At 40.7% G+C, this 11,106-nt stretch overlaps 3 protein-coding genes across 3 annotated transcripts; 2 read left to right on the forward strand and 1 right to left on the reverse strand.

The window, feature by feature from the left end:
- The first annotated feature begins 670 nt into the window (after positions 1-670).
- lcp2b (lymphocyte cytosolic protein 2b) lies at positions 671-4,942 on the forward strand. The gene is made up of 12 exons (XM_030765548.1): positions 671-748; positions 1,755-1,817; positions 1,947-1,993; positions 2,171-2,235; positions 2,454-2,491; positions 2,613-2,808; positions 3,164-3,169; positions 3,361-3,441; positions 3,780-3,835; positions 4,095-4,169; positions 4,447-4,602; positions 4,817-4,942. The coding sequence occupies exons 1-12, from the start codon at positions 671-673 to the stop codon at positions 4,940-4,942; spliced, it is 987 nt and encodes a 328-aa protein (XP_030621408.1).
- A 2,461-nt stretch (positions 4,943-7,403) lies between these two features.
- On the reverse strand, positions 7,404-7,942 carry syce3 (synaptonemal complex central element protein 3). The gene is made up of 2 exons (XM_030765549.1): positions 7,846-7,942; positions 7,404-7,618 (listed from the first exon to the last, which is right to left on the reverse strand). The coding sequence occupies exons 1-2, from the start codon at positions 7,940-7,942 to the stop codon at positions 7,404-7,406; spliced, it is 312 nt and encodes a 103-aa protein (XP_030621409.1).
- Positions 7,943-9,397: 1,455 nt separating this feature from the next.
- foxi3b (forkhead box I3b) lies at positions 9,398-10,772 on the forward strand. The gene is made up of 2 exons (XM_030766616.1): positions 9,398-9,992; positions 10,207-10,772. Exons 1-2 carry the CDS (start codon positions 9,398-9,400, stop codon positions 10,770-10,772), a joined length of 1,161 nt encoding a protein of 386 aa, XP_030622476.1.
- The last annotated feature ends 334 nt before the right edge of the window (positions 10,773-11,106 follow it).

Consider the following 11,106-nt stretch of genomic DNA (forward strand, 5'->3'; position numbering starts at 1 on the left):
TGGTTTAAATCAAAAAGCACCGTCGAAAACTTTCACCTTCTCCTTCAACCTTCATCTTTTTTTTTTTTTTTTTTTAAATTCTTTGCTTTGGTCAGAATAAATGACACATGCATAGTAAATGCTTTCTTTGTTTTTTTTTCAGGGAAGTAGCAAGTTTATGTGTGGTAACAGTGATGTTGGTTCTGGTCAGTTCTAGATATACTGCTAAGCTCTCGTATGTATGTGTTTACCAAACCTGTATGTAAAGAGTGAAAGTGCACATTTGCCCCCTATTACTGGTGCTTGTTGTCGTATGCAACTGGCAACCGCAACACACACAAATAATAACAGCACAACTTAGAGGCCTCAGTAGATATATATAAATACAAAACATCTCCTCCCCCTTCACATTTTAGAATTCTCACAAGCAGCTTTGAATGACACAGTACTTCCTCTATTTTTGTCTTACAGGAAAGGCAGGGGGAGGCGAGAGATTCTGTTTAAGGCACTGTTATTTGCATGACAGCACTCTCTATACTAGAGAAAACTGTAAATGTAAGAGAGACATCATCCACGACGCTGCACTTTTTTTTTTCTTTCAATGCGACTAATCTGCTGCATGACACCGTAATAGTCTGGAGGATAAACATTGAACATTCTTCAAAGAGAGAGGAAAGATTTCTGAAGCACAATGAGCTTTGACAACTTTCCTTCCAAGTCAGAAGTGATGGGCTGGAACCCAAACTCTCTCGCTGACTATTTAAAAAAAGTGAGTATGACGGACTTTGAAATGCATCGCTGCTGAAGAGGAAAACCCTGCATGCTTGAGACACTGAGTGAATTTCATATTTTCAGCTAGATTGCCAAGCGGTCCAAACATAATATTTGTTGACTGAGGGCATACTACCTGTCAAGTCATCATTTAGTTAGCAGAAGGAAGGGAGAAAAAAAAAAAAGAAAACATCAGATAGGCCCTGACATGATCTAAACATGTTTGATCGTAGAATGAGTCTCTGAGTTGTTTTTTTTTTGTTGTTGTTGTTGTTATTACAAGATGATGAAGACAAGCACATTTCTGTCGTATGATTAACATCATGCATACAAGACCGAAAGAAACTAAAACAAACTAAAACCAAATTATTTGTTTCAATAATACTTGTTGTAAAACTACCTCAGCATTCGTTTTCAAACAGTTAACCGTCTGTTTAAGAAAATGATGCAAAGAGCTTAAGAGTAAAACCCCCCCTGTTCTGGGGATGGTACTTAAGTTCTGTGCATTTGCACAGAGATCACACTTTTTATCAGCTTTTGCATGTATGTGGGCCTTATATGTTCTTGTGCTTGTCTTTGGAGCTGGACATATCTATTTGCATATGCGCACCAAAGTTCAAAATTTCACTGTAGATTTCAAAGGTCTATGCCAGAGTGCGAATTATACAATGACAATCGGGGGGGTCAACTTTTTCTCCAGGGCTACAGAGGATAGGATATATAAATGTTTTGACACCCCCCCCCCCCCCAAACTGTTGTTTTTACCCCCAATCCCCCCCATAATTGGAACCCTGCTCTATGCCCAAATATTACTGCGAAAAATATGAAAGATTAGTGGTCCTCCTTAGTAAAATGTTGGCATATAAACATAGTCAATGGCTAATGTTTCGAACAAATTAACTTCCCCTAGAACAAGCACTTGTGACAATCGTGAAAAGCATAATGATAAAATGTGTTACTGCTTCTCATGCGAGCGTTTTCACACTTGTCTTCTTTTTTTGCAGATGAAGCTGTCTGGCTGTGACACAGTTGTGAAGAAGTGTGGTATGAATGGCTCCTGGTTTCTGGTAAGAGCCCATAAACACTGTTTGTGCTTTTTGTATTCACCCTGCATACAGCGCTAACTCTATTTTAATTCAATTTGAAATTAATATTATTAGATTTTAATGATAACCCTTTATCTTAAACTATTTCAGAACATGTCAGAGAATGACCTCCACAAGTTCCCCAAAGTGCATGCTCCGTAAGTCTGATCAGTTGATCAGATTCACATGCAAACCCTCTAAATGATGTTGCTGAAAATACAATCCCAAAATTCTCATGCATACAGAGGCAGAAAGTACCACAATAGAGGAAATTAAATGAAGATTTTAAATTCTTTGATGACTTCTTCCTCTTTTTTCTTTTACTTTTTTTGTAGAATTATCATGAAAATTTGTAACAAGATTAATCAGAGCCAAGAGAAGAAAGGAATATTTCATCGGTGAGACTGTATAGCTGTACGCGCTTCATTCACACACATATTTTTGAGTTGTTAAAAAAGTTCCTAAGATTCTTAAAATAATTTTTCTCATGTCTAAAGGTCAAAACCACAACCTTTTCAACAGAGTAAGTCTGACAAACGTTTTTATCAAATATGTGCATATTTCTGATGGGTCCTTGAGCTAAATTTTATGGACAGTTTTACTGTGTTCCTGTAACAGATGCTGGACAAAACAAACAGTGGGATTCAGATGAATTCGTGAGTCTAAAATTCTCTTCCTCATATTTTCACCCTTCCAACCACTAACATCCAAACCATCATTCAGGATCCCTTTTTTGTTTCAGACCAAAAATGTTATCTCTATACCTGTCCACTCTAGGATCAGGACGAAAGTGATAATGACTATGAAGAACCGGATGAGTTTCCTGATGACAACTACGTGTGTGCAACAGTGGATAGGCCTGACAGAGACGAGGAGAGCGATGACGACTATGAGCCACCGCCCTCAGACACTCCTGATGAGATACCTAGTCATTTCCAGCTTGCCAAGCCACTGGGGGGCGGTGATTACATAGGTGACTGTCCAATTCACTGAACCATTCACGACCGTACGTGCCAAAGTTTAATGAGTCAGATGCTTGGCTAGTCTTCAGTTGCATTTTGTATGAAGTCGTTGATGTATCCGTGTGTGTGTGTGTGTGTGTAATGAGCAGACACTATTCGAGGTGGTCCGATGAAAGATGGATTGCCCAAGCCACCCCAACGCTATGATGAGTCTCCTACTCCTTCCAAGGGCCTCAATACCGTATGAAAATAGAATTAAAGTGTTTTAATATTATATATTCATGACAATTCAGTCTGAACACGAATTATCGTGTGATGCGTTCTTTTTACACTCTTGTTTTTTTGTTTTTTTTTACGTGTCTCCAGCTACAGGTAGCTAGGCCTCCATTCAGACCTGACGTCTCTCCCCACAGACCATTCACAGATCCCAAAACATGTTAGTCTGTTTTTCTGCTTCTTTTCCCCATGGGCCGTCATTCTAGAGTAGGGGTTTTCAAGACTATGTGGCAGTTATATGACTTGTTCCTGTCTCTTTGTTCTCCCTTTTTTGTTGTTGGTCACAGCTGGTCCGGGTGTACCAAAGGTAGATCGCAGCAAGAAACCTGGATCATCTGGTCTTTCCAAAACGGACTCAGGCAGATCAGGTACAAGACATTCAAACACTGCTCTGTAGCAATGCAGTAAAATACTTAGAAACTACTTAAAGAACTTACAAGTCTGTGTTAATTTTGCGTGCCTGTGTCTGAGATGATTGTGTTTCGTCAAAAATTTAAATTCACCTATTTAACACCTGCCAACCAGGGAGGTGTGGGGCACTAAGTTCAGTAGCTTCAACGCCGCCTATATCTTCATCATCTCAAAGGTTTGTAGCTTCATCAAAAATCCCATTGGTCCGTTTACCTAAGGCAAAATTTGCTCCCAGCTCATCACCTCCTCACTTCTTATTCTCCTCCTTGACACAGACTTAACCCATGTCAACCAGCAAAGCCTCCACTTCCTAAAGCTCATTTGGACAGGCATAGCTCTGAGGATGAGGAGGTACAAAAAGACACACCAATCAATACATGCCACCAACCCCTGGGTGTAATTTCCTTGTGTAACCACAAGGTGGTGCTGTAGCTACATGAGAGCTTAGCGGCTTGGATATTATGAGGCAGTTTATCCCTGCCTCATTAAAGATGTGGGCATTTAGATTTTATCAGTTGTTCTCTGCAACACGAACGTAATAAAGGGCTAAGCAGAAATAATGCCTAAAGATAGAAAAGCAAAATTGTGAATATTGTTCCTATCTGTTCAGGACATGGATCCTTCGTGGTATGTGGGACAGATGACGAGAAGAGATGCTGAGGCTTCTCTGAGATATGTCAATAAGGTCAGTGGCCCTCCTACATGCCTGTACAAGTCTGTGTTTTAATATTTTTGATATTCATCTGCTTACACATCAAATCTGTTGCAATAATATATCACAATAAAAAGAAAGACATTCTGCCAAACATGAAATCTGCCAAAACAGTCCTCCAAGGCATAATATGGCACTTAATCGGTCTAGAATGCAAATGTGTGTCTGCAAGTGTGTGCATATCACTGAAAGTCCGAGGTCATTGCTTGTGGTGACTATTCTGTGGGGCTGGGCTGGGTGGGTCTTCCAGGATGGTGCATTCCTTGTAAGAGACAGCTCAAAGGGCTCTACTGAGCAGCCTTATACACTCATGGTACTGTACCAGGACAAAGTCTACAACATACAGGTCCGTTACCAAGGCGTCCAAGATGGTTACTCCCTAGGCACAGGCTTAATGAGCAATGAGGTAATCAATGGTTAATTCTGACAGCTCTCTTGTATTTTACAATTACAGAAATAAGCAGTAGTAATTATAAAAAAGGCTAATTACATATGGGATAACAGAAAACCGCTTTGAAGTTTGCTTTACTTTGTGAATGCTCTGCTGAATTGATTTTCACTTGCTGAGTGAAGACATTTTTTCCATTACAGCTGAACTGATCAATATCTTTGTGTGACAGAGTTTCCCCAGTGTGAGAGACATCATCACACATCACACGAAAGCCAAGCTGTTGCTGATTGATGCAATGGACCGTGGTTCTGGACCACAGCGACAGTGCTGTCTAATGTACCCGGTGAGCCTCTGAGCAGAGGACTGGTGAGCTGCAGCAGCAGCAAGAGAGACTTTTAAAAAAGACAGCGCAAACCTTTTAAAAACAGAAAGCATTTCAAATCAAAACTGTCATAGCCAGAGCAGAAGCCAAGACAAACATGAATAATTCTGGAGGAATTCTGCACTAAACCAAGTGGATAAAAAAAAAAAAAATCCCTTGACTTCCCCGCTGAATAGTAATGCACCTTTCTTTTAGCATAGAGTGGAAAAAACTGATGAGGGTTGATGGGATATAGCCTGTGAGCACCTGAATAATGAATAATGGGTTTGTGTTGGAGTAGAGCCAGAGGTTGTTATCACATCTTGTCACTCTTTCTGGTAAAGTTTATTGGGTCCCAGATCTCAAGGACCATCTGGAATGTTAAACAAATAATATTCGTTTTTCTTTTTCCGTTGAAACTTTATGTATATTAACCTTACAATAAAATTACGTTTCCTCAGAAATTATGATTCATGAAACCGAATGTTTTTGCGTAAACACAGAGGCAACCAAGAGTTAGGACTTTTCAGCTCAACTGAGCAGCATCTAAGTCATGTGCTCCCCTGCCCTGACCTTTCCACTACCTCTTCAGTCATCTGGCTCTGATGTCCGCAGCCATGCTCTGCTCTCTTCACCGCTGCACAGACACACCAGCTTGTCAGGGTCAGTGAAGCACACAGTCAGATTACACTGCAGCAGCTGAGTGTTCACTGGAAATAAAGAGTTTCATTTAAGGGAGTTACCAGTTTCACAACCAGTGATATGGTAGGTAAACCCATACATGTGCATTGAAAGCGAATTAATCACCATTTGAATGCCGACTGTCGCACATTAGAAAGTGACAGCGCATGACACAGCACGGTAAACAACAGGAAATTCATAAAAGAATTCACTATCTCGCCATAATCTCAACTACAGCAAAAAAAAATCTAGTTTTTATGGGTGTGTGATTTTGAAAGTTCAGCTCAAATTCCATGCACTCAAACTTTACATGATGTGATTTATGAAAGTACTTAGTCAGCTCAAGCACCGCCTATGTACAACAGACATAACACTTCTAATCTGCTATGTTCATCTGTGTGTCAAATAACTGTCAAAACAGACAGCGCACGATACAGAGAATTACTATCCTACAGTCTCCTTCAGGAACGAGATACAGTGCATGTTTTCTCTTTATCCTTGTTTTCGTCATTATCTTAGCTAAGCTGATAAGCTATTTGACATAACAAAATGCAATATTGACTGCCCCAGAGAATTTGGCAGAGGTGCAGATGCTGATTTGTTTGTCTTAGTGCTGATGCTGGAGAATGATTATCATCACCATAACCGCGACTGTTGACTAACTGCCATCTTGGCAGGATTAAAATCATTTTATTGTTGCTCCAATATTGAATAATAAGACACGAGACTTTGTAAAAATTTCCAACGCAGTCACTAATTTTCAGAGAGTTATCAAACCGCCATCGCAAAACACCACACCTTGTGCCAAATTCTGAACGTTCGCTTCATTTAAAGAACAGCTGGCATAATATCACGCCTTTTTGAAGACTTAAGTTTACTCAGCAGGCCCCTCAAGCTTTCAATGATTCATAAAGTCCTGCCTCCCAAAAGCAAGTCTTCCAGATAAAGAAGACTGAGCAGTTTAAAGACACCAACAGAACATTTTAATTCATCTAAATATAGTGCTTACCAGCCAACTGGTCCAAACTGTCAATCATCAAGTCTAAGCATTTCAAAATGTGACTCAGGTCATCGCTTGTTCCACATTTGCCATTTTCAGTCTTATTTTCCATACTCTCCATCTGGAAAAAAACAAAACAAAACAAAACAAAAAAACGGAAAGAATATTTTAATAGTATATTTCAAAACAATATATGTTTTAAAGTGCTTTTGGTTATGGCCTGATATGACAACATAGACTCTCACTGCAGACATTTACTTGAGTGTGACATTACAGCATGTTAACAAAATACTCAAATAATTCACAGACTTTTCTCAGACAAATGATTACCTGCTTCATGATTCATTCAAAGGCAAAACTGTTTTGTATTTTTTAGAAAACAAGCTCGGTTGAATATTTGAAAAATGCCGATGAGCTGTCAATAATACTGCAGTAATTACTAGTTCATTCAACTCAACAGAAAGGAATTATTTAATTATATTTTGTTTTAGTATCCCATTTTTACACTTGCAATTCCATGATTTTACATATTTCACATAAGCAGATGCCAACAACAAATCATCACAGAATAGTCAATGTTTTCAATATACAGATGGTTTATTGTTTCTAGTAGTAGTGGTAAAATAGCGTTAAAACATTTACATCAATTCGTGAAACATCTTCTGAACATCTCAGTTCTTATCAGAGATTTGGCTTTTAATGCTGACACCATGAGCCCTACAATCTTAACCACTGGGAACCAGCTTGAACGACAAAAAACAACCATTAACAGACTCAGAAATCATTCTTTTGGACAACATAATCAGTCTTTGTTTCAGTGCCACCATAATCCATGGTTGCAGACAACTCCTCAAGATTTGTCTTGGCTGCAGGGCTGCAAATAACACTTTTGCACTTGAGGTACTCATCCTCAAGTTTCTTCAGCGATTCTCTCAGCTCTGGGCAAGTGCGCAATACAACCATGTCATAAGCCATCCATGTCAATTGCACTAAGGAACACAAAGAGAGATAAATTGGCACTGCACTTTGTAAAAGTCACACCAACACTTTCAACACTAAGTCCACAACACTCAATTCACAATCTCTGGTCCATTGAAGCACAGGCCTATGGTAAATGACTAAACTTAAAAACACTGAGAAACACACTTGGTTTGTGTGCATTTCTCAGGCATTTGTTAAAATAAAACTTACATGCTCAATAATTTTCTTCATGTACCTGACATGTCTTCCATATTTTCAATGATTTTCTCCAGATCCTTTTTGAGCTGCAGGGTATCTTCACGGAGTTCATCTGCTGACGTAGAGTCTTCCATCTGAAGACCAACAGCGTATCATGCTAGTTTATCGACTGGCCTTTCAATAGGTCACATTAGCCAAAAAATAGTCCGTCCTTTGCGCTTACTTGCTCCTACTATTCTCAAAAGGAAATGGTAACTGAACTACAACCTCCTTTAACTGAAAGATATTTAACGGAAGTTAAGAAGAAGAAGAATGTGAGGAAAGTTAACCCTGGCTTGCTAGCTCTTCATTAGCTGAGTAAGCTTCTGACCGGTTGATCTCACAAACTATCTCTGTGACCGTTTTAGTATTGTCAAACTAGCCGTCGATAGATAGAATACCAGCGTTTGCGAACTGCCCTCAGGTAACTAGCTTGACAATGTCGTTAAGTTAGACCCAAGGAAAAGCAGGCTTTCTTTTGAAAATGGTTTGTTGTTGGCAAAAAAAAAAGTGTGATGAAACGGTTAGCATTGTATGTATGATTGTACACACATAAAACAGTTATTTAACTTACTTTATGTATTATATTAACTGCCATACTCACATTTTGGTATTTGTTAGTCGACTGAACATACACGTGCACGGAGAGCCCGTGAACAAATTTTCAAAAGTTGACGTTAAAGATAATGAATATTGTGACTTGCGCATGTCTGAGGTTCTTCGTTTATTTGCTAAGGTCCACTAATTTGGTGTTGTAAACCTCAAAAAAAAAAAAAAAGCTTAAAATAAAACTTAAAATATAAAATGGCATATCACGAAAATTATATAAGTGAAGACCTACTTATTCAAAAGATATTATCATGAATAATTCAAAATGTTTGACTTTATGACGTGATTATGTCACTAGTTTACATATCACATATATGTTTACAGCTTACATAATTTAGGAAAGGCCCCCACAGTGTACAGACATGACTTGGATATCCCATATACACACACACACTCTCTCTCTCTTGCTCTCTTTCATATTCATATTCATACACTATTCTGTCACATACAAACATACATTACATATGATTCAATATAGGGAATAGTTCACAAAATATGAACAGAGCTAAAGAGGCTTAAAGAATAAAACAGCTGAAGAATCCTGACAGTTATCAGTGTGATGGAAACTGTCAAGTGGGATCCTCTGAATGCCTCAAGGAACTGGCTGACAAACAAAAAGAGAAGAAAAGAAAAAAAAAAGGAGTTAGGCGGAACAGTGAAAAAAAGTAGCCAATCAGGTGTGCCATGGGAGTTGCCAGACATGCATAAATAAAACAGGTGCAACAGGTGACAGTACTGAGAGAGTGTCAGAGCTAAAGAGAAGACAGTGAGAGTGGGGCAAAACTACTGGATCCGTAATAAACAACGTAAGGAAAGAAAATAAGCGCTCTTTTGGGCCATAGTTAAATACGACTGACTAATAGCAACGAATGACCAAAGGACTGTCTCTAAAGCTGCCTGTCTCTTGAGGAGAAGAAAGAAAACCACCTGAGGCCCTGACCATGACATCTTTTGAGCCTCAAGGTCAGTCGCCTACTCGCTGTGGTCCCCAGTTTCCCAGCTTAGGACAAGAACCTCCAGAGCTCAGCTTATACAGTGACAACTACTACCCTCCTCCGTCACTGCCGAGTCCTCAGAGGACAAACCCGACCTCCTATGACCTTGGAGACTACACTACCTCTGCCCCTAATCCCTACCTGTGGTTCAACAACCCTGGGATCAACAGTACTCCGTACCTTGGAGGACCACCAGGACCTCCTGGTCCACCTTTTGTCCCTCAGCATTATGGCATGCAGAGGCCCTACCTGGGTCCGGGGGGACCGGGAGGAGCTGGCGGAGAACTTGGTTGGTTCTCAATGCCTTCTCAGGAGGACTTAATGAAGCTGGTCAGGCCACCCTACTCTTATTCTGCTCTTATTGCCATGGCAATACATGGGGCCCCAGACAGACGCCTGACTCTAAGCCAAATCTATCAGTATGTAGCAGACAATTTCCCGTTCTACAACAAGAGCAAGGCAGGCTGGCAGAACTCTATCCGGCACAACCTCTCACTGAATGACTGTTTTAAGAAGGTGCCACGAGATGAAGATGATCCAGGTAAGAATTTATAGCCGTTACTGTCTGAACAATACACTGTGTGTGGTATTTGTGCTCTGAACCTTGGGTCAAGTGTCCAGTAATTGCAGGTAGTTTTTGAAGATTTTTGGTAAGGACACCACTCAGTTGTGCAAGTAAATCTGTTTTGAGTCATAATCCAATTTTTTTCCACTCTCTTGACTGTTACAATGTCTGTCTTTCTCTCTCTTCTCAGGCAAGGGCAATTACTGGACCCTTGACCCAAACTGTGAGAAAATGTTTGACAATGGAAATTTCCGTCGCAAGAGGAAGAGAAAGTCAGACAGTGTACCTGGAGATGGCAGTTCAGGAGGAACACTTGGCTCAGAATCAGGTGAAGGGAGTGGAAGGGCCAGCCCAAAAAACCCAGCGATTGACATTTCAGCCATCCCAGAAAGAGGCCCCTCCCCTGCATCCACAGGCCCCACCCCTTGTCTGAGCAGTTTTCTGTCAGAGATGTCTTCAGTGACCGGCACTTCAGTGGATATTGGAGGTGACCCACTGAACCGCCCACTTCCTCTGAGCTTGCCGGTCGATGGGTCACAGAGACCTTCGCAGTCAGCGGGCTTCAGCACCTACTCACCTGGCTCTACAGTACCAGAGTGGGCATCTCCATTGCCACCACCACCTCCCATCTCCCCTTCAGCTTCCCATTCTTCCCTAGGGTATAATAGCCCTGCCATTAGCCAGTTCAGTGGGCACTTTTACCCTGGATTGAGCTCGAGTGGTATTCTTTACCCACGGGAGGGCACAGACGTCTAAACAGAACAGAACAGTTAGCAGTCAGCAGTAGGTACGGACACTGGAATGCTCTATCCTAGAGAGAAAATCCAGAGAGAGAGAGAAAACAAAGTCAAACATGCATATAAACAGTTTCACTTAGAGACAAACAGACTCACACACACTCCCTTGCCCATATGCCCCCATGGCTGTGGGACTGGAGCAGATTCCCACAGGAACACTTGAGTCAGCACGTGAAGTGCCTAACGGACACTCCTAAAGATCCCTTTCGCCAGCAGATCTGATCTAAGACCAGCTGCTGACATCATGCAATTACTCTCTCCTGTTTCAGCTGATAGTATCATAGAAAAGGAGC

This window comes from Chanos chanos, chromosome 2 (genome assembly GCF_902362185.1).
Source record: "Chanos chanos chromosome 2, fChaCha1.1, whole genome shotgun sequence".
NCBI lineage: Eukaryota > Metazoa > Chordata > Actinopteri > Gonorynchiformes > Chanidae > Chanos > Chanos chanos.